This window comes from Lynx canadensis, chromosome E1, assembly GCF_007474595.2.
Source record: "Lynx canadensis isolate LIC74 chromosome E1, mLynCan4.pri.v2, whole genome shotgun sequence".
Taxonomy (NCBI): Eukaryota; Metazoa; Chordata; class Mammalia; order Carnivora; family Felidae; genus Lynx; species Lynx canadensis.
The window spans coordinates 3,397,838-3,425,775 of NC_044316.2; the positions used below are offsets into that span (position 1 = coordinate 3,397,838).

The 27,938-nt window shown below is 56.5% G+C and overlaps 1 protein-coding gene across 7 annotated transcripts in view; it reads right to left on the reverse strand.

Moving 5' to 3' along the window:
• Positions 1-380: 380 nt before the first annotated feature.
• Positions 381-27,938, reverse strand: part of PIK3R5 (phosphoinositide-3-kinase regulatory subunit 5) — a 70,602-nt gene continuing 43,044 nt past the window's right edge. For 2 of the 7 annotated variants that reach the window (XM_030297099.1, XM_030297100.1), the window contains exons 2-18: positions 24,487-24,602; positions 22,629-22,729; positions 20,325-20,479; positions 19,334-19,472; positions 11,367-11,436; positions 8,245-8,996; positions 7,613-7,696; positions 6,615-7,344; positions 6,371-6,521; positions 6,010-6,117; positions 5,659-5,787; positions 5,450-5,543; positions 5,283-5,359; positions 3,015-3,108; positions 2,858-2,940; positions 2,346-2,458; positions 381-2,230 (exon numbers count right to left, since the gene is read on the reverse strand). In XM_030297099.1, coding sequence (XP_030152959.1) covers positions 2,083-2,230; positions 2,346-2,458; positions 2,858-2,940; positions 3,015-3,108; positions 5,283-5,359; positions 5,450-5,543; positions 5,659-5,787; positions 6,010-6,117; positions 6,371-6,521; positions 6,615-7,344; positions 7,613-7,696; positions 8,245-8,996; positions 11,367-11,436; positions 19,334-19,472; positions 20,325-20,479; positions 22,629-22,729; positions 24,487-24,602 — 3,144 coding nt within the window. In that variant the 3' untranslated portion in view covers positions 381-2,082. The remainder of the gene's footprint in view (positions 2,231-2,345; positions 2,459-2,857; positions 2,941-3,014; positions 3,109-5,282; positions 5,360-5,449; positions 5,544-5,658; positions 5,788-6,009; positions 6,118-6,370; positions 6,522-6,614; positions 7,345-7,612; positions 7,697-8,244; positions 8,997-11,366; positions 11,437-19,333; positions 19,473-20,324; positions 20,480-22,628; positions 22,730-24,486; positions 24,603-27,938) is intronic. The other 5 variants (XM_030297101.1, XM_030297102.1, XM_030297103.1 and 2 more) reach the window with 4 other exon arrangements.

The following is a 27,938-nucleotide window of genomic DNA, read 5'->3' on the forward strand; positions in this document are numbered from 1 at the left end:
GGATGGCCCGTGGATGCATGTTGGGTGTGTTAGGCGTGTTTTATTGTTCGCAGTAGCTAGCTGGGGCAAACCTAGAGCATCTCATGGTTCCTTCTTCCTCCCTCCCCGGGGGTTAGGCTGCGAGCCTGGTGCCTATGTATTCCTCCCAAATAACAGGTGTCTTCCCGCGACCAGCGATGAGCTCACCTCCTTCCTCTCAGCAGGACGATGAGGCTTCGACGGAACGGCGTCAGAGAAAATGACAGCACAAATACATTTTCTCCAGCTCCAAAAAGCTACACGCAACAGCCCCCCAAGAAACCTGATCGTTGCTGCCTGTGAAGCGGTTTATGCGGACGAAGCAAGTTGATCGGCGTGCGGCGAGATAACCACCGGTCATCGCGTACAAGACTAACCACGTTTTATTCGAAAATAATATTAAACTGTTTTCATTCTTGGATATCTGTTTATCCTGTAGTAGAACTTGTTCATGCAACAACAAACTATCAAGGGTATACGGTCGGCTGCTCTCTGGAGCCTGGAACATGGACAGGTGGCGGGGGCGGGGGGGACAGCTCTGTTCACTTCCATCAGGCTGTCTTGGCTGGCGTTTCAGGGGCTCCCGCAAGCCCACCAGCTTTGGAGCGGGTGAAGCAGGAGGAGGCAACGGAGGGGCTCTGGGCGGGATACAGTCACCTTCCTCCACCCCCACGGTCCAAATCCCGGTCCTCAGCCCTGCCCTCCACCCCATGACCCTAGCGCGCACTTGCTTCCTTCCAAACCGCTCCCACCTGGCAGCTTTAACATTTTTGGCTCTCGGGTTCCGCCACCCCCTCCCCCCCGCCGCCCTGCCCCCAGCCAGGCACGAAGCCCCGCAAAGCCAGGCTCTTGATCTACCCGCTCTGGGATCTCGCCCAGGCACCAGAACGGTGCCCGTGAACCTTCTGGGCTGCAAGACTCCGCACATAATGTGCACCAGCCTGAGGAGTGACACGGGAGCGGGGTCACGGGGTCCCATCTGGGAGAGAAGTCGGCAAAGGCTGGGGACTCCCGTGCCACCCTCCTCTTGTCCCCGCCAAGGTCGTTCCTCCTTCGGAGGGTAAAACTGACCCCTCCCCACCTCCTCAGTCTTGGTCCTGCTTCAATGATGAATCGGAAAGGCGTGAACGAGGACTGTCCCAGGGGCCGTGACAGTGTCCCAGCACCACACAAGGGGAGTCGGCGCCTAAGGGTGAGGCTGCTAATCTTTCCTGAGCACTGGCCATGAGCCAGCCACGGGCCAGGCACCTTGCGGACAATTTCTTTTCAACCCCCGAAGGTCGAAGGTCGTAGAGCCGAGGAGGCGGAGGCTGGAAGAGGCTAATTAACTTCCTTCTGGTCATTCAGCTAGAAGGTAATTGAGCTGCTCCTGAATCTGTGCCTGTCCTGTCCCCCCAGCTCTCAGACCCAGAAAGGGGCTCGCAAGAGAATGTCTTCTATGTCCTGACAGCAGGCAGGTAAAGGATTAGTGCTGTTTTTCAGAATACCCGGGGAATTTGCGTGTGTGCGTGTGTGTGTGCGTGTGTGTGCATGTGTGTGTGAGAGAGAGAGAGAGAAGTGGGGGTGGGGTACTGAAGGTCTGGAAAGAAATTCTTATCCTTGTTTCTCCCGCCTGAACTGCAGAGTAGAGGGGACTCTGAACCACAGATATAAAGGCTTCCCCAAGTCTTTGACAAAGTGAGGGGGGGGCCTGGCCAACGTTGGGAGAGGAGGCCTAAGCCACACCCCAGAGCACCAGAGGCTCAGATCTTTCCAGAAAGGATCCCACACCACACTAGTGGCCGGTGCGTTTGGAGGTCAGCCCCTCCATCCCTCTCCTGTCTACGTGAGGGATCTGAGGGGCTGCGTGGCCAGCTGCGCCCTCCCTCATCCCTGTGTCCTTCCTAAACAGAGCCCCGAGGACCCAGAAACCGCCAAGCCCCTGCCAGCCGCAGGGACCCACAGCAGGACCCAACGCAACAGAGGGCCGTTCAGTTCCCCACAGGGAGCGAGACCCTCACGGCCGCCCCCCTTGCGTGGGGAGGGGCTCCGAGGAGGCTTCCCCGCTCGCTGGTGAGGGCCCCACTAAGGCAGAGCTCCGCTGAACGTCATGATTGGCAGGCAGAGGAGGGAGCAGAGGTCGGGCACGGCCTGGGCCGGCTGGTCGGGGGTCCTCTGGGGTTGGGGGCGGAGGCCGCTCTTCTCCGGCTTGTAGCAGGGCGAGACCTCACACCTGTGGGGCAGGCGGGAGGTGAGGGCAGCCCCCACCTCCGCATCCCTGCAGCTCCTTCCGGGGCCCCAGGGGGTGGTGCAGGAGTGCGCCCCTCCCCTGGACGCCCCCTTCCTACCGGACCACACTCTGCACGATCTTCCTCTCGTCCTGGTCCAGACACACCGCAAAGGAGCAGCCGTTGGAGCCGATGATCTGTATCTTGTCCACTTTGATCTGTGACATGCTGATCTGGAAGCAAGGCCCCCGTCAGCCCCGATCGCCGGCCCCCTCGAACTCCAGCCCTTGGCAGCTCTGTCCCTCGGGCCTGTTCCCAAGCCCGGCAGCAGTTCTCAGGGGCTGACGGCCTCCATCAGGCCCTGCCTGCCTCCTCCCCGGCCTCCACCCTCCCCGAGTCTGGAAGAAACAACCCCGCCCCCCGACAAAGCCCACCGCCCCCCTCGCGAGGCCCAGGGTCCCTGACACGGGAGCCTTTGCACGCAGACACGTCCTCCCACAGGGCCCTCCTTCCTCCCCTGATACCCACGGAGTGCACACCCCAAACCGCACCCCATCCACTCGCGCATGCGCACACCCTCAGGCACCTGCACACGCCCGGGGCCGTGGCCGCGAAGACAGGGGTGCCCTTACCTGGTTGAAGCCCCTCTTGGACTTGGGGTTCTGCCTCTTCACCACTTCGGTCAGGTTTAGCGTCAGGGCCTCCATGCTGGAGTCTGAGGGGCAGGGGGCGGCTCAGGCCAGGCTCGGGGCCCCGCCCCCCGCCACCTGCACCCCGCCGCCCTCTCACCTAGCTCCTCCGGCTTCCGGCAGGCCTTGCTGAGGTTCACGGACGTGCACACCTTCTCCATGCTGCTCCAGCGGCTTCGGCCACTGATGGCCCCCTGGGAACACAGCGGGGCCGCACCCTCTCAGCCGGGGTCCCCCGGGGCCCGCTACCTGCTCTCGGAAGAGGTGGCTCCAGACCCACCGGTGGCACGCGTTCACCCGAGTCTGCTAGCTCGTGCACCAAGAGCTGTCTGACCCCGTATAGACCTCGACGACTCCAAGAAGGAGCGTCGGGTGCCCGGCCTGGTACACGGATCGGAGGGCTCCAGAGCTCAGAGCATCTCAAAGGGTCATCTCCGTGACGGCTGAGCCCCAACGGAGGAGGAGACGGGCCCGCGGGCATGAGGTCCCGGCCACAGCCAGGCTGGACCCCCTCTTGGGGTCTGGACGTCTCTTTCACCGGGACCTCCGCACTGCCAGACGCAAGTGCGTTTCTCAGTCCTCGGCTCCCCTGACCTCATAGGAGTGCCTGGCTGTGCTCACTGCTGTCTGCACCCCCCGCCTCGCCCACCTGCCCCTGGCCGGGGCCTGTCTGCCCGCCATCACACGGCCCGGGGCTCGGGGTGCCTCCTCCTGGCCCCCCACTCTCCGCCCCACTAGTCTCTCCAAGCACGAGCCTCCCGTGCTCCTTCCCCGAGGCCACCTACACACCCATCTCCCCCCTGCACCTGAGGCCAGGCCCATCCGTGCAACTGCACTTCTCACTTCCTCCTGTCTCTCAAGGGCACCCAAACTCGACCTGTCCCCAACTCACGGCCTCCCCGCACTGGACCTGGGCCGCTTCTGGTCCCGGAACACTGAGCCAGGAGTTTGGGCCTCCCGTTTTCTGATCCGCCCCCACGCCCTGCTGCTCACAGAACCCACCACCACCCCCATGCAGGCCACCCCCATTTCCCCCCGGACAACCATCTCCGGAGCCTCCTAACTGGCCTTCCCGCATCCCCTGCGGACCCCTCCAAACCGAGGGAGCTTCCAGACCTCAAATCTAATCATGGCACACATCCCCCAGCCCCACCCCCAACTTGAGCCCCTTCAAAGGGTGTCCACGGCTCTTGGGACAAGGACAAAAATCAAGGCCCTTGGTATTGTGGCCCTGCCAGCTCCTTTAGCCTCACCCATGCACCGTCTCTGCTCTGGCCCCTCTGGCCTGCCTCAGTGCCCTGTGATGACATGTTCCCTCTCACCACAGGACCTTTGCACATGCCGTTCTCTCTGCCTGGAGAGCATATCCCTCTCTTCTTAGCCTAATTAACTAACTCCTCGTTTTCTTTCCAGTGCTGACTCCATGTTCCTTCTCAGGGAAGCCTTGTGTAGCCTTCCTGACCAGGTTGAATGATCCTCTTAAAGGTTCTCAGGGGACCATGAACCTCTCCTTCACCTGTCACAGTTGTAATTATGTATCATGTGGGATCATCTAAGCAATATCTACCGCTCCCTCTAGACTGTAAGCACTTGACTCTTGGGAATCCCCCGGTCTGGGACATGGGAGGTATTCCCCAAACACCCAACATGCAGTGCTCTGTTAGTCAGTCCTTCCTGCCTGCTTCCCTGGCCGCCACACGTAAGCGGCCTCAGCATCACTGTCCCATCAACCCTTTTACTGCCTTGTCACCCCTCACCGCTCTTTGATACTCTCCTGGCCATTTCTGTTGTTTCCTGTCTTGCTCCTCCAGGAAAGTCGCAGAGAAGGCCTAGCCTTCTCTACTCACCACTGTCTCCCCTCCCCAGCAGAGTTCAGCATGAGTAGGGGCTAAATGAGTATCTTTCGAATGGCGAAAGGAAAGAAAGAAGGAAGGAAAGAGGGTGGGGGGGGGGGTGTCCCCACTTTGAGGTCAAGGTTCTCGTGGCCTGTACCCCGGGTGTGATGCTCAGAGACCCATGCCACCCCTCCCACCCGCACCCCACAAATCCTATGGTTCCCTTCCGACACGGGTCCCAGCTCCCACACACCCCGCGGGGCACCCCAGCCCTGCAGACCCTGGGCTCTCCCTCTGGACACTGCACCCTTGCCCCTCTCACCCTCAGCTCTGCAGCTGGGAGCTGCTGAGCACATCTGGGGGGTGGGGGCGGGGGGGGTGGGGGGAGAGAACACTGGAGGGGAGAAGGATGTCCACTCCCTCCCCTTCTCCCCGCTGAAAGACTGGGGCCCAGGAACACAGGGGGCTGCCTCTGTGTGAAGCAGGGGCAGGAGCAGGCCCCAGCGGGCCCGGGCCCCCAGCACCGGCCTCACCTTGCTGTAAATAATCTGTAGTGTTAGAGGGATGGCCTCCCGGTCACCATCGATGCCCAGGCGCTTGCTGCCAGGACCTGTGACACACAGACAGACCGTCACTCCCTCTCGTCTCGGGGGGCCCCTCGCCCACCCCGTGTCCCCCCTGGGGCCCAGGCGGCACCCACCGGAAGCCTTGATGGCACGTGTGGCGGCAGAGTGACCCAGCTCCAGGGAGTGGAGGAAGATCTCTGTCATCTTCTCCCCGGTGACGAAGGTCAGCTGCGGAGGGCGGGGGCGGCATCAGAGGGCAGCCCCCCACCCCCTCTGCTCCAGGCCGCGGGCTGCAAGGGCAGGGGGCGGGGCGGGGGCGCCGGCGTCGGGGGGCGGGGCTCACCTCGGTCTGATAGACCTGCAGCAACACGGGCCGGGCGGCAAAACGGCAGTAGTAGAGCAGCATGTCCGCCAGGATGGGCAGCTGGGCAGAGGAGCCGTCCAGGGGCCGGGATTCAGCCTTCAGAGACTGCTGCGGGTGGGGGGCGGAGCCAGAGTGGCAGGTGACCGGCAGGACACCGAATGCTGGGGGGGGGGGGGACACCCACAGCCCAGCCTCCGTCCCACCCTTCCCGCTCAATTCCAAGGACCTCCTGGTCCTCCCTGGAGGCTCCAGGCTGGATCCCGCCCCCCCCCAAACCAGGGGGCCTCCAGCAGGTGCCCCCACTCCCCCCGCCCCGCGGGGGCCACCGACCTGGCACAGGACCTCCGGCGGCAGGTGCATGAGACCCAGCACGTTGCGCTCGTACCAGGGGTCGAGCATGCCGAGGTAGTGGGAGATATCATTGGTGCTCTCCAGCTCCTGGGGGAGGGTCCAGGGTCAGTCCCTGCGCCACGGCCCTGCGCACCCCCCACGCCCTCCGCGGCCCCAAGCGGAGCCTCCCCCCACCGGCCCTGAGAGAAGTCTAACAGCTTTTAGTCTACGTCACGCAGCGAAGGGCCGCGCCCAAGCGCAGGGCAGGGGCCGCTCCTGGGAGCGAGGCTCGCGCAGAACGAGGTGCCCCTCGAGGCACAGGCGATGGATGGCGCCCCGTGGCGCGGGGCTGGGGACGTACTGCAGGGCTGGGTTGCCTGGGGGAGTCCGCGGGGAGTGGGGGCGTCTGGCTCGCAGGGCTGGGGCAGGCGCCGGAGCCCCGCTTGACGGGCACGTAGAAGAACTGGAGTTTGAACAACCGCGTGAGGAGGGGGCGGTTGTTCTCCAGCCGCCTGGCAGAGGAAGAAGGTGGTAAGAAGCGGGGACCCTAAGGGCCCTAAGCCCGCAGCCCGCCCCGGCGCCCGCACCCCCGCCCCCGCTCTCACCGCAGATTGCTGTAGGCCCGAGCCACCTTCCCCGAAATCCGATCGGAGCCGAAGACCACGACGCGGAGCGTGGACGCCTTGGGGTCCTCATCCCCGCTCAGGAAGGGGCGCCGGCGCTGGTGGCGGGAGGCGGGGGCCAGGAGCCAGCTGGGCAGCTGGGCGCTGAGCTTGGGCTGCGGCAGAGAGCGGGAGCGCTGGGGCCGGGACGCCGGCGGCGGCGGGGCCGCGCCGTCCAGGGGGCCGCAGAGGCTCCCCGCCCGCCGCAGGGGCAGGGCTGCGTCCGCGCCGCCGCCCTCCGCGCCCCGGGAGTCCCGCCGCAGCACCAGCTGGCCCGTGCTCTTGAACAGTCTATAGATCCTGTTGAACTTCTGCCCCGGCCGGCGGTGGAGCCGGCGCCCCTGGCCGCCAGGCCTCTTGGGCCACCCCGAGGAGGAGCTGTCCTCGCTGTCCTCCACGTAGCCGCTGTCCACGCCGTCCGAGAGGCCTGACACGAAGGAGGTCAGCAGCTGGCGGGACAGGGTGGGCCCCGAGGCCTGGGGCGAGGCAAGGGACAGGGTGGAGTCGTGGAAGACCGCGGAGCTGGTGGAGAGCAGGGAGTCCCTCTGGGCGCAACGCCCTTCCGTTTCCAAGTCGTCGTCCTCCTCCTCCTCCTCCTCTTCCTCCTCCTCGTCCCCCAGGATCCCTGGCTGGAGCAGCTCCTGTTCTTGGAGCAGGATCTCCTGCAGGACGTCTGCAAGGGGAGGCACCGTCTGGGTGTCTGGGCCCTTGCAAGCCCTCTCGCACACCCTGGGGACGGGCGACAGGCTCAGGCCGACTGGCCCGGAGGAGAAGAGGGCGGAAGGGAGGTCAAAGGCCAGCCCGGGGCTTCAGCGCTTCCCCCGGCTCTGCTCAGCTGGTGGGGCCGGTGGGAGGCGGGTGCGCAGACCCGGGAACAGGAAGCGCCCCGGCCGCTTTGGGGGACGGGAGCGGGCACCGCGAGGGCCCCAACCGGGGCTCACCGAAGCTGTCCTGGTTCCAGTTGTAGGTGTGGCACCTGGCCACCGGGATGGGGATGGTGCAGAGTTTGCCGGGTTTGGCCGTGTCTGTAACGACAGGGGCACAGGCGGTGAGGGCTGGAAGGGTCTCAGACAAGACGCCAGCATGGGCCACACGAGACTCAGTGGGAAGCTGGGACACCTGGCTCGCAGCCCGAGGACCCTCCGTTCAAGCAGCCCAGGTAGGCGCCAGGCCTTTTTACAGGCTGTGCGGATGCGGCCAACTCAGCCTCCGAGCCTCCCCTGACAGGGCCCGAACCTCATCGGGCGTGGGTGACGGAAGACCGCGTCCCTTCTCCTGGAAGGGGCGGAGCTGCAGAAAGGATGTTTTCTAGGCTCCTTGGGGGGGGGGGGGAGGCGTGGCCTCCAAAGGGACCCGTGAGGACTGCATCCTTCTGCGTGATCTCTGGTGGGAAAACGAAGCCGCCCGCCCCCAGGTAGCACTCCCTTTCTCTCTTGCCACGGCCGGCCAGCCCTGACACCAGGGTAACGACAGCCAGGGGTCCCCGAAGGACCGTGTGGAGCAGACCCACCGGCCGGCTTGGATGCTCACTTGGCCGCGGGGAAGACGCGCCCGGCTCTCCCAAGAGCCTCACCTAAGACACCAGGGAAGCCGGCTTTCTCTCCCACCGCCTGCAGCTTGGTCCTGAGCCACTGCCGGGCCTCGGCCGCGTCCCCGATGCTGGACGCCAGCTCCTGTGCCTCCGCGGTCTCCGTGAAGATGTCTTCCAGCTCGGCCAGGCTCTTGGACTGAAACCCCAGGGGCGGACGGGCTTGCTGCCGAACCGCGGCTCGCCGGCCCCACCCCTCCAGGTCCCGGGGTCTCGCCGACGGCAGCACCCACCGGTCTCCTCCCTGCCTCGTCACCCACCTGCACTCACAGCTGGCCAGGGGGCCGGGCCTCCTGCCCGGGGCCCCTCTTCTCGGGACACGGGCGCCAGAGAAGGGCCCAGACCAGGGCCAGAGCACCGCCAACTTGGGGGGGGGGGCGGGGAGTGCTAGTCCCGAGCTCGTCGCTGCGGCCCAGAGAGGGGAAGGGGCCGGGCTGGCCCGGGTGGGGGGAGGCCGGCGTACCCGGGAGACGGCAGCACCGGGACAGAGCCAGAGAGGGACTCTGCTCTGATGGGAGGGGGGAGTGATGCTAAATAAACCCCAGGGGCCCCGGGCACATACCTGCAGCCTGCAGTGCAGGCCTGGGAGGTCGCAGTGGGCCCCGAAGGTGGCCTGGAAGGCGTGAAGGAGCAGCGTGGTGTAGGCGCTGTGGGGCGAGTGGCCGGGTGCGCTCAGCCTATTGGCCACGGCGAGGAACTCGGCCTGAACCTCCACCGGGTTCAACAACAGCACGGTGCTGGGGACACAGAGACGGGGCTGTGGGGAGGGCAGCACAGCCACGCACCTCACGTCTGGCGTCTGGCAGTCCTCGGAGCTCGCCCGGCAGGGCCTGCGGCCAGGAGCCGGGCCGGGGGCTCAAGGGTCCCAGTTCTGAGGGGAAAGCTTACGGTCTGCTTTTGATAGTTTGCAGCCAGTATTTTCAAAGACCCTTTGCAAGTGGAACTTCTTGAACTTGGGAGAGCCACCTCCCAGGGTCTCACGGGGACGGGAGGGGAGCGTGTGCCCAGCCACCTGTGCGTGTCCCGTCGCCTGACCCTGGGCTCCGAGCCGGCATTTACGTTTGCTCGTCATGGAAAATCTCAGCCACGCCCAGGCGAACCCCCAAGGCGTCAGTCACTCAGTTAACGGTTAACTGCAGGTGACCGCTCTCACTTCACCCGCACCAACCGCCCGCCGCTGCATTTTCTCCAAGTGTGTTGGAGCCATCCCGGTTGTCCCAGCTGTAGATGTTTCAGGATGGCCTGCCCGCACGGCTCCCGTCCTCACTGGCCTGCGCGGTGTTTAAACCCGGCGCAGAGAAGCAGGTGCCGTCGGGACCGGGCTCTGTTTGTAAGGAGAAGGGGGCAGGCCTGCGTGAGTGACTGGGCCACCCTCCTTCACTGAGCGCTTGATCACTCCTTCCAGAGACCCGTGCTGAGTCCTCGGACGGGACCAGCCGGGCACGCGCTCTCTCCGCCCGCTTGTTCCCTCCTGCCGACAGCGAGACCACCACTCTGTTCTAAGCTCCTCCTGCTAACCTCTTTGGGCCCCAGATCTGACAAATCCCTTTCTCCAGGGGCCGATGTGACACTTGGACATCATAGTATGCTTTACTTCCCGCAATGCCCGGAGCTCGGTAAGTGCAGAGGGGTTGGTGATCAGCCCCGGGTAAGCGTTGTTTACTCACGACACGGAAGCATTTTTGTACCCTTTCTGCCTCTCCCAAAGCCTGCCTCGGGCTTGTTTTGTTTGTTTTTATTAGAAGGAACTCATAGGTGTTTGCTCTACGGTGTGAATGTGCAGCGAGCCCCTGGCGCTGGGGGTGAGAGGGCCGGGGTCTCTGGGCTCTCGAGCATTCGGGTGAAACGGCAGCCACATGCTTGGCCGGCCGGGACCCATGAGTGGATAATGGAATCATTCTGGGGGATCACAATCACAGCTGCCTTTTAAATAAAATAGAATAGACTGAGACACAGCCCATCCTAGGGGGTAGGGGTGAGTTTCACTCTTTAACATTTATTTATTTTTGAGACAGAGAGAGACAGAGCATGAACGGGGGAGGGGCAGAGAGAGAGGGAGACACAGAATCGGAAACAGGCTCCAGGCTCTGAGCCATCAGCCCAGAGCCCGACGCGGGGCTGGAACTCACGGACCGCGAGATGGTGACCTGAGCTGAAGTCGGATGCTCAACCGACTGAGTCACCCAGGCGCCTTGTGAGTTTCACTTTTTAAAGCTTGTTTCAGTGTGTGTGTGTGTGTGTGTGTGTGTGTGTGTGTGTGTATACAGCAGGCTTTCATATAAAATGCATTTTTTTTAGGGGCGTCCGGCTGGCTCAGTTAGTGGAGGACGGCACTCTTGATCTCAGGGTTGTGAGTTCGAGCCCCACGTTGGGTGTGGAGATGACTTAATAAATAAATAAATAAATAAATAAATAAATAAATAAAATGCATTTTTTTTTTTTATGGTAGGTCCTAGTCAAAATGGTTTGGAAAATGCTATGCTATTTATTAATTTTTTCAAAAGTGTATTTATTTTGAGAGAGAGACAGAGACAGAATTCCAAGCAGGCTCCGTGCTGTCAGTGCAGAGCCCGACGCGGGGCTCGAACTCTTGGAACCTGAGCCGAGATCAAGAGTCAGACACTTTACCGACTGAGCCACCCAGGCGCCCCGGAAAATGCTATTTTAGTAACAGGCGGAAATACATCGTAGAAAGCTCGTGGGCTTTTGAGTAGGACCGAGGTTTAAATCCTGGCTCAGACACTCAGTAGCTGTGTGACCTTCGGGAAGTCACTTGGCCTCTCTGACCTCGTTTCCTCATCTGAAAACGGGGGGTAGAGCGAGGTTATCCTTGCCCTGTACCTGGCATGATCGATGCGGGTGGTTTTTAATGTTTGTTTCGTGTTTAAGTCTCAGAGCCGTTTAGCAATCTGAGGAAAGCCTCTCAGCCCAGAGAAACAAACCTATGTACCAAACGTCACCAGCTATCCCAAGGGGTTCCTGGTCCTCTTGAAGGCTTTGTTGGTGGCTGGGGATTTGGGGGTGCAGTGATGGAGGGAAAGCCAGATGCACGGAGGGGCGGGGTGGCATGGGTGTGGGAATGTGGGACCCCCCTCGAGAGCACTCACACGGTAGAACTGCGGTGACTCCTGATGGACAGGCCCTGCTCGGCCCTCACCAGCCGCTGGTAGGAGATTCCTGTTGCCAAAACAAACAAGAGTCGGCAGGGTTATCGTGCCTCACTGTGACCCCGCCCTGGCCAAGGAGGTCGGGGGCCTGGGGACAAGACTCAGGCCCCGTGCAGATCCGCTCCTCTGAGACGGTGGGCACAGGGCCCGAGGCTGCGAGGCAGCCGGCCTGCTGTCACCTAGGAGCTCTCTGGCCATCTGGAGGCACGGGGGCCCTCCCAAGGGTGTGCGGGCCCCCAGCTGGGTCTCCAGTGGCCCTCCGCGCCCCTGCCTGGCTTCCCACGGGCTCTTAGGACAGCTGGGTCTCCCTGACCCTGTCCCTCCCAGGCTGGGTCCTGTCCCTGCCCCTGGCCACAACACCCCCACCCCCAAGCCTTTCTCTCCAGCCTCATCTGCCTCGTCAGCCCAAAGTCTCTCCTTTTCTCCTGCGACCTGACCCAGGTCCACGGCTGGAAAACAGAGCCTTGACAGTAAGGATTCGGTTGTGTATCCACCACGGTAAGGTTAAACAACACTGGCCCTCCTCACCGACAAGGGCACCAGAAGCAGGGGCTGGGATTCAGGGGGGCAGGCAGCCTCAAGGGGGCCCCTGTCAGGGGGCAAGGCCCCTCTGCGACTGGGTGTGGGCCGGGAGGAGGAAGGCAATCCCCCTGGATAGGTGCAAAGCCAAGACCGGGGTCAGAGACAGCTGTAAACAGAAAGGCCACGATTTTTGTGTCATCAATGGTGGAAAATTACTAGTCATGCTATTCTAATTTAGGACCTAACTGTTTTGATTTGGGGCCTTTTGTTTGATGTTTCTCTTAGGTAACTGTCACATGTTCAGAGGTTGAAGTTATGCTTATTTTGATGGGAAAGTCCCTGAAACTGGCTACCGCCATCGGGACCTGGGACACCATCTGGTGGCCACTTGGGTGACTGACAGAGGCCAGCTCCCCTCCTGGCCCCCTGCAGGCCCCCCAGTGAAATGCTATAGTGGAGACATCACTCACCCCCCAACAGTCCCCCCCGCACCAGACCTCAGAACACACAGCCAAGTGAGGTCTCTTGACCCTTCCGTACACATTCCTTTTGCTATGGAAGAAAGCTCAAAGGCCTTGCCTGCACACAAGGAGTCCCTGAGCAAGCCCCACCTGGTTTCACGGAGTCACCGGGACTCAGGTCCTTGGTTCGTTCTACAGAGAGTCTGGAAGAACCCACGGAGATGCCTGCGGGATGGCCACCAGCTCTGCAGGGCCACCAGGCCTGGGGGGAGTGAGGTGTGACCCTGCTGCCCCAGCCGGTGGTCCCCGCCCCCCGACAGGCCCAGTCGGGCTCCGCCGGGCCACTCTTACTAGTGGGTCACACATGGCGGGGACCTGTTCGCATCTCCCCAACACCCTTCCCTCTTCTTCACCAAAGGGCACAGGTTGATAGATCACATTTTTTGACCTCCCTTGCAGGTGTTGGGTGGGGGCTTCTGGAAGACCCCATTTTGCAACCTCCCTTTCCTCATTTCTGTTAACTGGAATGGGGACATGACGGCCACAGCTCCTGCGGTCATTAGACCAAGAAGTGACACCGAGGGCAATGTTTCCTGCTAAGGATGGTGAAACAGAAAAAAGAAACGATTCTGGAATGTTCAGCCCTGTGCCAACCCTGGGCTGCCTTCCACTGGGATTTTATTTTTTTTTAAATGTAAGAAAAAAAAATAAACCCCTTTGAGTTGCCACAACTATTATTCTGGGGTTTCTGTTTTGGGCAACCAGCTTACTTCTAACTCATCACGCCCTGTGGTTTCTGGAACAGCTGCTCCCTCCTTTCCCAACATCTCTCCCCCGTGACTCTGTGATACAAGAAGTCTATCTTTGGCCATGATGTTGTCTTTCGGTTCCAGGATCCTATCCAGAGTCCCACACTGCCTGTAGCCTAGCCTCCTCTACCCTGTAATGGTTCCTCAGTTTCTCCTGGGACACCTGTGCATTTGGGGTGAGATGTTCTGTGACTAAAACCCCCACCCGCTAGTCAACGATGTTTGACTTTGCTTCAAGGAATCTATGCCTTTTATTCCATCATCAGAGACTTAAAAAAGTATGAAATATAAATGTCTATGATCACTAAGATCCCAAGGGAGACTTACTGCCACTGAAGAATATTCAGAATTCACCTGCTACCAGTTGATGGGCAGAGGTGATCGAGCCCAGGTTTGTACCTGCTTTGATAGAAGGTCAAAGGCAGCAGGAGAAATGGCCCAGGGAGGAAAGTGCTTACAGAACGGTGGCTGGGATGGGGCACCGGGGCGGCTCAGTCGGTTAAGCGTCCGACTTTGGCTCAGGTCATGATCTCGTGGTCACAGGTTCAAGCCCCACATGGGGCTCTGTGCTGACAGCTCGGAGCCTGGAGCCTGCTTCTGATTCTGTGTCTCCCTCTCTCTCTGCCCCTCCCCTGCTCGTGTGCTGTTTCTCTCTCTCTCAAAAGTAAATACACATTAAAAAAAAAATGGCAGCTGGGATAGCCCAGGATTTTCCAGTCACGCACAATGGTCTGCCTGTGCCTCTTGGCATAGAAATAGCTCTATGCAGATGTGAGAATACATTGCTGGCATCGAAGGATTTGGTTTTGGGAATCAAACAGACATAGCTTCAAGGGAGTAGAGCTCTTGTCAGCTACGTGAGCGTAGGCAATGTCTGGAGTTCAGGTTCATCCTCTGGAAGGTGGGAATAATAGTAAATATCCAGGTGGGGGCGGTGGGGGAGGTTCCTGAGGACAGATGAGACCAACCCAACCATCGCCCTCATCATCATCACCATCGACAATGATGGTCCTACTTTTTTTTAGTGTTGATTTATTTTGAGAGAGAGAGAGAATGTTCTTGAGCAGGGGAGGGGCAGAGAGAGAGGGAGAGAGAGAGAGAATTGCAAGCAGGCTCCGAGCTGTCTGTGCAGAGCCCGACACGGGGCTTGATCCCACGACCTGTGAGATCATGACCTGAGCCAAAACCAAGAATCAGACGCTGAACCGACTGAGCCTGAGCCGCCCGGGCGCCCCACGATCCTACTTTTGACCGGGAGGCTCAGACAGCTCCCGTCACCTGTCCGAGGAAACCAGCTAGTAAGTGACAAAGCGTAGGTCATACCACAGCCCGCCCACGTTCCTCCTTCCCTCACACCCGACTTTACAGCAAGAAACATGAAACTTCTGAGTCTCCGTTTTCTCAGGTCTGACGTGGGAATAGTACTACTCTTCCCTGCACCCCCTAGGGCTGTGATCGGGGGAGGGGAGGTGCAGCCACCGAGGTCTGTGGGCTTTGAAAGCCGCACAGTGACTCACACATACGATGCCCCCTGTCGCCCCTCGGGATTACAGATACATTCTTTGCAGGCGAGCGGTGTGGTCTACACAGCTAGCGGGGGCTTGGAGTCAATATTTGACAAACATGTGGGCTGAATCCAAGGGGCTGCGGTGGGCAGGACCCGGTGGCACTGACGTGAGGTTTCCTGCCACCTCCAGAGTGGAGGCAGCCAGGCCACCCTATTGGGGTGGAGTCAGGAAGAAGGGGGAGGCCCGAAGGCTTGATAACCTGCCCACTTCCTCCACCACCCAGCCACATCAAAGCAGGATCGGCTGTTTCACTCATCGCCATGGCAACTGGCTCCATACGGCTCCTCGGGTGAAGGGCCCATGGTCCCCTGTCATCTTCGCTCCGTAACCTGATCAGGACCTGTCTCTCAAGGTACCGCTGCCCTATCCTTACTGCCCCCAGCAGCGTGAGATCCACGGAGGCCAGCATTCACCTTCAAATTGCTCTAAGGGAGGAGGCATTATTATACTCCCATTTTACAGATGAGGTTAAAAAAAAAAAAAAAGAAAAAAGCTCCTGTCAATTAAAGAAATGTCTTGCCAAAGGCCTCACAGCTCCAGGATGTGAGGCCACGGTGGCCTCAGACCAAGTACTGGTGACTCTGCTGAGTGGTTCAGCCTCAGCTTCTCCCGTGGCCTCCACTCCAGCCTCCGCCCCACTGCCTCCCTCGGCTGGGGGCGGTGGGGGGGGTGGACGGCGGGTGGGGGCACTCAGGAATCAGGCCACGATAGTCCCACGGGCCGAAACGGAAATCTCACTAAAGCACTTTCTAAGAAGCCCAGTGAAGGGTCATGCAGAGAAGGGTCATTTAGCTTCATTTACTCTTCGCTACTGATGAATCAGGCAGGGCTCAGGTTCTGGAAACGAGAGGCGAACCCGGGGACGTCAGATGAGGGAACTGGCTTTTGTTCGGTAGAAAAGAGAACCCCGCAGGGTATGGCGTTATCCTCCTCTATCACCTCAACTAATTTCGTATCTAATTTTGCAAACCTATTCTCGCTTCTATGAGGAACTTGTCTTCAAAACTTTACCTATCTGTCTTTCTATCTATCTATTTTATTTATTTATTTATTTATTTATTTATTTATTTATTTATTTATTTATTTATGGGAGGCAGGGAGTCAGAGAGAGAGCAGGGCGGATAGCACGGAGCCTGACGCGGGGCTCGAACTCACAAACTGTGAATCAGGACCTGAGCCAAAATCAAGAGTTGGATGCTCCGCCGACTGAGCCACCCAGGCGCCCCCTGTGAGCAACTCCCTCAATCAAGGGTCTCATACCCTCCTTTAAACCAGTTCTGCCATCTTGCTGCTTCCCTCAGTAACGAGCGCAATGTGTCTTCCACGAAGGCTTACTATACATTTGCGCAAGTTAGGTTTTGTTTTGTTTTGTTTTTTTTTTTTAACTTGAAAACGACTCTCTGCCGTGAGAAAGAGTTCTTGATTTCCTATTTCGGTTCTGCTTTCCCCGGAAGGGGACAAGTTGTGAGCCCAGGCGGCCTGGCATAAACTGCCTCTCCAGGCATCTGCCTTCTCTGCCATCACCAGGACGTCGGAGGCGTCACACGGTCCCCGGGCACTGTTGAGGGCAAGGTGCTCAGCAGTGAGTGACTGGGGTTCCCAGGGTCCTCTTGCTTGGAGTCCAAGAACCCTCATTCCATCTCTTCCTCCAGTTCCTCCTCTGCCTGGCTCTCGTCCCCTAGGCGTAGAACCCCGCCGTCCCCAGCATCCGGCCTTCACCCTTCCCAGCCAGCCCTCCACGCCACCTCTGCTCGCTGGGCTGCCCAGAACACAGTCTCTGCTCAGCGGCGTCCCCAAAACATCTCAAGGCATAGCGTGCATTCAGGGGAGAAGAGTCAGCCGGTTCTACCTGAAACTGGGAAGCGGTCTGGTCTTCCAGCGTGCAAGTGACACAGCCCTCCATCTCCCTTATCCATTTCAAAGTAAGAGTCACTTAGATCTTTGATTAGCGACTGAAGGCCCTGCCAAGGTGTTTGCATTTTAAATCCTTTCTGTCTAAATTAGAGAAGGGAAGAAAAGCTCAACATTCTTGTTGAAGGAATTCTGGCCGTGGGCAAGACGCCCAGAAGCAATACAGATCTGTTGGTCTGGGGGAGCTGTTGGAAAGAAGGGAATGAAAGAGAATGACCCTAAACTGGCTTGTTCACTTAGGGTGCCTTGGAAAGTCAGATTGGCAAGCTGTCTATTCCTCGTGTGCCTGACTACCCTTCCTCCTACAGCACCTTCTCCTCGAGGCCTCCCTGATTTCTTCGTTCCTCCACCCAAGCCTCTGGCATACGGCAAGGTCCCAGGAACAGGTGGGCTTTGGCATTGGCCAAGCCTAACCAGTGCCTGCTCCAAGCCTTGGTAACCACGGACAGCTGACTGGTTGGGCAGGGAGGTCAGGTGATTGGCTGGCAGGAGACAGACAAGCTGATTGGTTGGGAGAAGACCGCCCAGCTGATTGGCTGGGAGGAGAGCGATACACTGATTGGTTAAGAAGACAGATAAGCTGATTGGTTGGGGGAGGACAGCTCTGCTACTTGATTAGGAGGAGACAAATCACATGATTCCAGAAAGAAGTCAGGAGTCCCTCCAAAGGAATTTACACTCAAAGCTGCAGTCCTGAGCTTTCTAGGGTCCACGGATTGCTGGGGAATAAGACGTAGTACTCTTGTCCTGTGTGTGTTTAATGTGTAGTAAAAGAATTAAATGCTGCGAGCATTAAATAGGGCCTGATGCATTTTCTCTTAAAAGAAAAGAAAAAAACAAAAATGGGATTATAACATACAGTTTGCGGGGGGCCAGCATTTTTACTCAACAAGTTACTCAACATCTTTTGCCCTGGGTAACTCTGTATCTACGTCTTTAGTGGCTGAATAGCTGCACAAAAGCTTTGAATTTTATGCTCTCAAATCTGTCAGCCTTTTCTAATTTTTTTCCTTGGGGGCTGGCATGTTTGGTATCTATTCACTCTAGGTGGTTCATGTAACCTAGTTTTCTTCTATGCTATTCATGGTTTTGTTTTCCACACTTCAACCTCTCATCTACCTGCAATTGATTTTATGTTTGAAATAGAATTATTACATTTTTTTGAGATAGAATTATAACTCATTTTTAATAATAATATTTATTAAATGACTGATTTTATTCATCACTGGTTTCAGGATGCCGCTTTGTCATAGAACAAATCTTTCTATATTTAGCCTGTTTCTAGCCATTCTACATTGTTCCGTTAACTTATCTATTCTTATACCAATAGCGCACTATTTTAATAATTTAAGCCTTATAGTTTTAGTTGTAACAGACCTAGTAAAGGAAATACTCCATTCTTATACTGTTAAGAATACATAAATACATGATAAATGCATGAATAAATGCTACCAGAGAGCATTTATTCTCTCAGATAGATTTTACTTTGTTAAATCTTAAAAGATATTGTTGGTATTTCTTTTAATCACTGTTACATTTATTTCCACGACACCTGCTGTTACTACAATGTTGATTCAATCTGGCAACATGTCTCTTAAATTACTTATCCTTCAGTTAAGTTTGTTTCTCTATGTAGGTTACTCACATCTCTCTTCTTTTGTATTTTTAGTTGCTATTATAAATTGCTTTCTTTTTTTCCCCCTCAACTATGTTTTCTTACTGGTTAATGACATTATACGGAAAAGCTCTTAGCTACCTGTTTACTAGTTCGGACAGTTCTTTAGGTGATTCTCTTGGCCTTGACAGATAAGCAATTGTTTGATCTCTGCATAATTAAATTATCTTCCCGAAAGAGGAAGTAGTCTTTATTTTTGCCTTTTTGCATAGGCAAAAATACTTGTAAGCACAAAGATAAAGGTTATCGACTTAAATGGAAATGCCTCTAGTATTTCGCTGCGGGCTGTTACCTTATTAAGAACACTCCCGTGTATTACTAGTTTCCATGTATTAGAGGGGTTTTAAATATTAGGAACGAATGTCAAATTCTATTGAACGTTTTGCATCTATTGAGATGTTTATGTGACGTCAGTGTTTTGAGCGACTGCTGTTGATGAATTACTTTATCAGGCCACCTCACAGTAAATCTTACCAATTAGGTTTTCTCTTGCTCTGTAACCGTTTTCTAGGACCTCGTTTTCATGTCTATTATAGCACTTGCAATTTTGCGAGGATTCCTACTTACTTCTCAGACCCCACAGGTGAAAACTTAGCACGAGGCCCTTGTCCACACCTGTCAGGGCACCCATCAACCTGCCTGTTTCTGTCACCCCCCACTTCCCTGGCCAGAACCCAATCTATGCACACATCATTTCCCTATTTGATCCTGAGGCAAAGAGAACAAGCAAGGGCCTGTCGTCAGTATTGTGGGGGCTTCTCTGTCTGGCCCGGGCAGTCTCAGAGACCCTTTGGCAAAGCAGAGCACAGGCAAAGACCACGTAGTGGGGTCTCCTGGCCTTGAACCCCTAAGGATTCCTCCTTGAGTTACCTCCTGTGTTCACTGCTCTCAGCCATCCGATGCTGTGTGCACCAGGAAGGGGAGATCCCGGCCCTGTGCACCTGCCCCCCTCAACACTCACCTGGGGCCTTGAGTTCAGCATCAATGAAGGTGAGCAGCTCCTGGTAGATACTGCAGTAGGGAACAGGCCAGGTCAGGAAGCGGTGGTAGGTTCTGGCTGCTTTCAGAAGGAGATCTGAATCTGGCGGGAAGTGTGGTGTCTGGGATGGAAAGGGAGAGGCAAGCAGAGACGTCTGGGTAAGAGAGAGCTCACCGATATTCTAGAACATACCCTGCTCCTTTCTGATACGTTCTGCAGAAGGCACACTGCTCCTGGCAGCAGTGTGTCCAAGGACGAGGGCAGAAAGAACCGGAAGTTACCCACAGGGCGTGACTTACAGATGGTAAAGATGGCACCCAGAGGCACCTCTACTGTAAGGGCCATGACTTTACCACACGTAACATCTAATGCACGAGAGCGCCCCTCTGAAAAGCTGTCACCTTGGGGGTCATCCTAAATGGTGCCGTTGCCGCAACTCATCTGGGGTAATGGTCTTCGATGCCTAAACTACCTTTCTTTCAATACTCTCGTTGAGGCAAACGTTTATGCTTTGCATGGATTGGTTCCACGTATGTACGGTCATCTGATGATGCCACTGGTCTGGTGAATACGGGATGATCACACCGGGGGACACGGACTCCTGGGGTACAGAATAAGGTGGACCCAAGATCTCTCAGCAGGATCTGTTTCCTGGCTCGTGAACAGACTGTCGACAGCAGTCCCCTACACGGGAGCCTGGATACACCAGGCGCCATGGCATCCGCACAGACTTATGGAGGCCTTTCAAGATGGCCGCTCTGATGCCATCAGAGGCTTTGTATATTTAGCCTGTTTCTAGCCATTCAGGGAGTTATGGGGGCTGCTCTGATGCCAGAGGGTTGACACCCATTTCAAGGGCGTGGCTTGACAGATACCCTAAGTTGTCTCCGGAGGTGTGAGGGCTCTGTCCCCATGGAGACCGTCCCTCCCTGTCCCCTCTCACTTCCCCAAGCTAGCCCGCCCCGGAACTTACGCAGAGAACAGTGGAGTAGAAAAGCAGAGCCAGGGGGGCGAGAAGGTCATAGGTGCCCTTCTCCTGGACCTGTGGACGGGACAGGAAGGCAGCGTGAGGCTCATCACAGGTGCAGAACAGAGCAGCGCTTTCTTTTTCTGCACTTTCTTTTTTTTCTTACGTGAAAGGCAACGTAACCACAAGGAAACAATGGGGGAAATACAACTTAAAAAAAACCAAACACTCACAATATCCCCCCTCCAAATGAACGCAACCACAGCTAACGTGACAATGCTTATCCTAACACCATTTTTCTCTTTGTACTTGGAAATCATAGCGTGTGTGTTTTTACTCCTAATGTTTTTACCCTATAATGTTATAAATGAATTTGTTCTGCTGCATCATCTCTAAGACCACCTTTCCCCCACCCCTGGTGCTCCTGGTTACACATTTCCTTTTCATTTGTGTGGTAAATCTTCTTTCAAATTTGTTGTGTGTCTTACTTGTATAGATTTTCTTCTGATGTCCTGATATTAGAAATGTTTATTTGTCTTTTATGGATTTTTGCTTTTGTGTGCAAACACCATGTAAAATTCGTATTTCCTTCCTTTTTTGAAGCTTCATTTTCTTAAATGTAAATCTTCAATCCACTTAGAATTCTGTATGCTGTATGGAATGTGCTAGGAATCTCACTCTGTATTTTTCCAAATGTTTGGTAAATGTTCGCTAAATCATCTAATAAACCTTACTGATGCAATTTTTTTGTATATTAAAATCTGTTTATACCTTTGGATAATATCCATCTTTTTATTACCTGTAATAATATTCCTTCTGATAGATCTCCGTAATTTATTATTTTGGACACATGACATTATTTTCTTGCTACCCTAAATACTTTTGCAATGAAAAACTTGGTGCACGTTACTTTTTCTGTAATTTGGATTATTTATCTAGGTTAGGGTTCAGGAAGTGGAGTCGATGGATCAAAGACTATAAACCTCTTTCTGACCTCTGAAACGTGTTGCCAAGTTGCTTTCCGAAAGGGCTGTGCCAGTTATAATACCCTGCGTGTATGAAAGTACGAGTCTCACTATAGCCTTCCCCACACTGCTTATTACAATTTTTTTTTTTAATTTTTTTTTTTCAACGTTTATTTATTTTTGGGACAGAGAGAGACAGAGCATGAACAGGGGAGGGGCAGAGAGAGAGGGAGACACAGAATCGGAAACAGGCTCCAGGCTCCGAGCCATCAGCCCAGAGCCCGACGCGGGGCTCGAACTCACGGACCGCGAGATCGTGACCTGGCTGAAGTCGGACGCTTAACCGACTGCGCCACCCAGGCGCCCCAACTGCTTATTACAATTTTTGACCACACTACAGACCCATGTGGTTTAGAATTCTTTGGTCCAAATGGTAAAGGTCTCGGCCCCTTCCGGAACTCGTGGGGGTTGAAGATGCAGAGAGGACCCCACCACCGTGCTGTGCCTGGTGGCCTCAGCAGGCTCAAACAGAATTCTCCTTCTCTTGGCCCCGAACAGACCAGGTGCCTGATACACCTGCTGCTGGGCCCCTTCTACAAGACCCTCCCCTCTTGTCACGCGGTAGTTGATATTTGGGCTTATAAGTTAAACACTCCAAGTGGCTTAGGCTCTTCTGAGTTGGTGTGCTTGTGGATCAGGGTATAACGGTACCCGGTAAATGATGGTGCCAGAATTGGAACCTTGAGTGTCTTGGTAAGCCAAGACTTCCCAAGGGACAGCTTGAGAAAGTCACGTTTTCCAACACAGTTACATATTTAAAACAAAAATGAAAAAAAAAAAAAAAACTAAGCACAGAATTCTTTATAAAAGAGCCAGAATCCTCTTTAGGGACTCAATTATTCTGGAACCCCAGCCCAGCCGAGCCCTTAAACACACTGCTGTTCTAAGTCATCAAAGCCTATTTCTTACGGACCGGCCGTGAGACAAGGTCTCAGTTTCCCTTTCTAGTCAGTTTTCTCCTCTGTGTCTGTTTTCACGGATCTTTTCGAGGAAAGGAATTCGGGAGAGCTTCCTCTCTCCTTTCTAGTCAACGCTTGGACTTACAAGCCATGTCTGTCTTAAGAAGCAGCTTAATTAAACTCAGATCCGTGGCTCACGAGTCCTCGTCTTCCTGGTGAAAGGACCACAGCCCTTCCTAGAAGCCTTCAACTCACAAACACCACTGGAACAGAAAGCCCAGGGGCTCCCAGCGCCTTTGCCAAGCCCCTCGGTGGGCCAGGAACCCCAGAACTGACACTCCGTGGGGACCTTTCCCTTGACTCTTCAGTCGCAGGCCGGCCCTCACCTCTCGAGTCTTCTGTAAGATCTGCTCCAGGAGGATAAGGAAGTGGCCCGGATCCCTGCTGACCAGCTCCTGCAGGCTCCAGCAGTTGAGACACAGCCCGGCTGGAAAGGCAGAGGGAGAGGCAGGTGTTCAGCTTACGTCTGGAGAGAAGTGGGAATCCCTAGGGGCACCCCTGGGGTATTCCTTTCTAAAGAGTCTGAGAAAGCTCTGAATCAACAGTCAACTCTCTCCTTCCTCATCAAGACACAATGACAAGCTTTTTATTCCTGCAGATAATGGCTCAAGAGACAGAGATGGGCTGGGATCCCCCTTAGGGGCCATGAGTCTGCACCCCTTGCCTCTGGAGAGCTACGGTTCTTCCACCAACCCGGCTCCCCTGGCTTCCTATAGGGGGTGCCGGAGCATGCGAGGTGCAGGGAAGGAGGGCAGAGGCAGAGGGCGCCGGAAGAATAAGGGGAGGAGCCACAGCAAGCTCCGCCCCAGGAAGCAAGACCAAGGCTACCACAGCCCCGGGACTTCCCAGGACCGCCTGGCCGCGGAGCCGAGGAAGGCGGAAGCTACATCCATCTACCTTCTGAAAGCTACAGTGAGCACTTGGTCATTCTGTAACTTCCCCAGACTTTTGCACTCTGTCAGGCTCTGTTTCCCCGCACTCGGCCAGGGTAAACCCCTAGAGATTAAAGGCGCTGTCCTAGAGGCCTGTGTGTGCACGCGCACACGGGCGCATGCGTGCAGTGGAGCGGAGAGGAGTAAGGGTGGAAACGGATCGACCACGAATTTCACGGAGCCCAAGCTCCGGGAGCCTTCATGTGCAGGGGCTCCTTCTAAGGTCGGGGAGGCGCAAATGGTGCTTTCGTGCGGACATCGGTTCTCACAAAATTTGCAAAAGTCAGATCTTTTTTGTGTTCTTTCCCTTAATGATGTCGTCCCCCCACCTCAATTCTATACGCTTAGGCTTCGTCAACACCTAGGTAGGAAGTGAACAGGGAGCAAACTGCCATCTACTGACCACCTAGTGTGGCCAATAGGATGCTAGGTTCTCACGTGATCTCCACTGAGTCTCCTATCCTCCCTTCAGGAAGAGGTTCCCGTGGTTGCTATTTCACGGACAAGGCAGGTGGAGTTGTGAGAGGTTCAGTGACTGGGGTGAGGTTATAGCAGCCAGTGAGAGGCAGTTTTAATACAGATCTGTTGAATTCCAAAGACAGAGGAAAGCCTCTCAAAGGCAGTGGCATTAGAGCTGAGACCTGGGTGAGAAGGAGCCAGCTACGGGCAGTTCTGAGGGAAGAGTTCCAGGCAGCAGGTGCAAAGGTCCTGAGGGAGGGAGGAACCAGGTATGTTCAAGGAGCAGTGGATATCTATCTCATGGCGTAGTTAGCGAGGCAAGTGAGATACGAGACGTGCAAAATCTTAGAAGCATGAGAAATTATTACAGGCAGGCCCCGGTCTTCAGAGATACAATTGCCCCAGCCTGTATCTGGAAAGATCTAGAAACCAAGGGAACCATTCCGGGAAGAGCTATCTACGAAAGCCTAGCTGCTCTGTTGGAGTCAGTAGTTGTATTTCTAAGCAGGTTTGATAGCTTCTTCAAGGTTGTACTTCGGCACATGGGAAGAAAGCAAGATACGGTCCCGGGAGAAGGAATATGTTACAGGAGCACAGACAAACTGCCATATACCGAGGGCCTGCTCTCCATCGGGTGCTGTGCCGAGCACCAGCCCACGGGAGGTCCAGCCCACGGGAGGTCCAGGGGCTCGGAACCACAACCTGCCGGCTTCTGTGAGCTGCCCAGTGCTCGCCATAGCCCCTGAGGCTTTCTCGGGCCCCGCGGACCCCACCCCTGCTCCCCCAGACCTACCTGACCAGGAGGTAGAGCAGCGGCTGAGGCTGAGGCCATGCAGGCAGCGCTCCAGGGCATGCTGGATACGGTCCTCCGTGCACGTCGTGGCCCCTGGCTGCATCCTGAGTCATCGCCTGCATGGGGGGGGGCGGGGTGGGAGGGACAGACACCGGTCAGTCCGGAGAGCCCCAGGCTTAGGGAGCAAATGGCCCAGCAGAGCAGATGGCAGCCCACAGGCACTCCCAGCCCGGCCCGATCAGCCCTGCTGTGGCCCCAATGCCAAGGGCGCAGTGTGGAGGCAGAGAGCCTACAGCTGTTGGAGCCCAACAGCACAGAGATGCAGGCTGCCGGGGCGGGGAGCTGAGACGGGGGCCCGCCTGGCCCACCGGGCAGTGGCGAGCATCCCCACGAGTGCCCGGGAACAGCCAGACCCCAGCGGGCAGGGGGACTCCTTGAGAAAAATCAGAATCTTAAACCCACCGAGGAGGGGCTTTAAGAAAAGGTTGATTTTGGGGCGCCTGGGTGGCGCAGCCGGTTAAGCGTCCGACATCAGCCAGGTCACGATCTCGCGGTCCGTGAGTTCGAGCCCCGCGTCGGGCTCTGGGCTGACGGCTCGGAGCCTGGAGCCTGTTTCCGATTCTGTGTCTCCCTCTCTCTCTGCCCCTCCCCCGTTCATGCTCTGTCTCTCTCTGTCCCAAAAATAAATAAACGTTGAAAAAAAATTAAAAAAAAAAGAAAAGGTTGATTAGCAACAGGTGGGGAGCCGTGAGAAGCGCCAAACGCTGAGAGCCTCAGCGGGGCCAGCGCGGCGTCTTGGCTAACGTGTGGGGGCTCCTGGGGCCCCGGGAAGCCACGGCAGGTGGTTTAGCACGGTGAATAAACCCGGTTTCTGGCAGCAACAGACTCGGACTCAGAGCATGACTCTGCTGTTTAGCAGCGCACTTTAGGCAGACTTTTGTTACCTTTTCCCAACCTCAGTTTACTTCTCTGTAAAATGGGGATAACACGGCACTGACCCTGTAGGGCTGTCGGGAAGAATGCCACGGTGGATGTGCCAAGGAAGCTTTCGAGACACGAAGGCTATCCCGCTCTAGCCCTGGCCACACTCACACTCTCCCGTGTTCACCCCTCTCAGGGCGGACCCCGTGGCTGGCCCGTCAGGCCAGGTCCGGGAGGGAGGCCGAGGAAGCAGAGGTCCGGCTCTGTGGAACTGGGGACGGACCAGGAAACCACAAGCAGAAGCACAGAGCTCAGAGCTGAGCCATGCAAACGAGATGCAAAACTGTGAAGTCCTAACGCGGACCCGGCTGCATGACCGGAACACTAGGTGCGTGGAGGCCCCACGTAGGCAAATAATCCCCCTACTGCCCCAGCCTGGGAGGAACCACACGCCGGCCGAAGGGAACACAGTCCCTTTGTGAGGTGTCCAGCGTCACCTCACCTCAGTGAGGTCCCCGGTGGGCCACGCACCATGGGGCTGTCTCCCTCTGCCCCTCCCCCGTTCACGCTCTGTCTCTCTCTGTCTCAAAAATAAGCAAACGTTAAAAAATAAAAATTAAAAAAAAACCCAAAACAAGGATTGGTAATGGCAGCAGGCCAAAGGGGGAGCCCACTCTGGGTCACTGGGAAGCCTCCCGGAAGGGACACTTAAACCGGATGAGGGAGCTGGGAGAGGAGTGAGGGGAAGAACATTCCGGAAAGAAGAGACAGCATCTGGGTGCAGGAAGGAGCCTGCCAAGGACAGACCCCGGAGCCGAGGGCCAGGTGCCACCACCTCCTGGCTGTTGAGGCAGCCGACCGAGTTCAGAAAAACTGCCACGGGTGATTCAGGACCATGGACACTGGGTGCTTCCGTTAGCAGCATCTGGAAGCCCAAAGTTGTCCCCGGGCCCTCCCAGGGCAACTTTCCCAGTCACCTTTGGGCCCTTTGTCTGCTGACTCCTCTACGGGTAGCCCAGGCAGCGGATCCACTGACACTGGGCCTGACCGGGCCGATTCCAGGCTGTCAGGCCCCTCCCTCGCCTCGATGTGCTGGTCCCCGGTGTGGATGTGCCTCCTGGGGACGAGTACTTGTCATACACCCTCAGCCTTCTACCTTCAGCCCCACTACAACACCCCGTCCAGCTCAGAGCTCTTCGGATTCAGAGCTAACAGAACCTGCCGCAGGAGCTGGAAAATCAGGCACCTTCCGGAGGATGACTTTGGGGGCATGGCTGGCTGGCCCACGTGTCCACAAGGGACGCTTTGCCCGAAGGATAATCTCTCCCCGTTAGCGCCAGGGTGGGTTCTTGGAGGGAGTTCAGAGGTCACCCCCCTCACGCCCTTCATTCCACAAAAGGGGAAGCTGACACCCAGAGAGGGTAAGTAAGGGGCAGCCCGGGGGGCGGGAACCAAAGCTGGAAGAACCAACGTGGACATCAACAGACCACGGCGTCAGGCGGGACTTCTGTATTCCCGAATTGTGGGGACAAAAGGTGATCCGTGACCTACCCGCTCCTGTAATAAGAGTCACGGTGAATGGCGGGGACGGCGCCCAGCCACCACCTTGGGGGCCTTGCCGGGAGGGGTCCGTCCAGAACTAACACAGCTGCCTACCTGCCCCTGCCAACACGGGAAGACTGAGGACACGAGGGGCTTATCCAGCATCCCAGACGGCTCTCCTTTGCCGCCCGGGGCCAAGGGCAGAGGGGCGTTAAGAGAATCCCTTATTCAGACTGGATGCTTGCCAGGTGGGGATGTGCTGTTGTGTTCTCCTGTCACCCTACTCGGCCAGCGCACCTGCTCCCTGCGAGCCCCGCCAGGGCTGAGGGAAGACGTGAGCTCCTTGGGGGTGGGGATAGGGAGGTACCAGCAACAAAAGCTGGACTTCAGCTGTTTTGTTGATCCTTGACCCTGGAGGGCTCCCACCGGGATGAGGGCAACTTAGGGGTAAGAGGCTGATGGTTGGACCACCTTTGGGGGAGACCGGAGGGAGGGGGATGGAGAGATGGCTAATCTGTGGCCAGAGTAGTTAGACAACTTGCCTAAGGTCACACAGTTAGGAGGTGGCAAAGCCAGGATGCGAACCCAGGGAGCCTGGCCTTGACCGATAAAGTGCACCTCCCCCTCGGCAATGTCAGATGCCAGTCGCCGGAAGAAAAATAAACTCAATTCATGTTTCTACACCCAGAAGTGAAGATTCTGTGAACTGTAACACGATCTTGCTTTAAGAAACCTACATTCCCGGGGTCCCTGGGTGGCTTAGTTGGTTAAGCGCCCGACCTCGGCTCAGGTCATGATCTCGCGGTCTGCGGGTTCGAGCCCCGCGTCGGGCTCTGTGCCGACAGCTCGGAGCCTGGAGCCTGCTTCCGATTCTGTGTCTCTCTCTCTGCCCCTCCGCCCCTCCTGCACTCACATTCTCTCTCTCTCTCAAAAGTAAATAAACATTAAAAAAAAAAAAAAGAAACCTACATTTCCAGTTGCTGGGAATC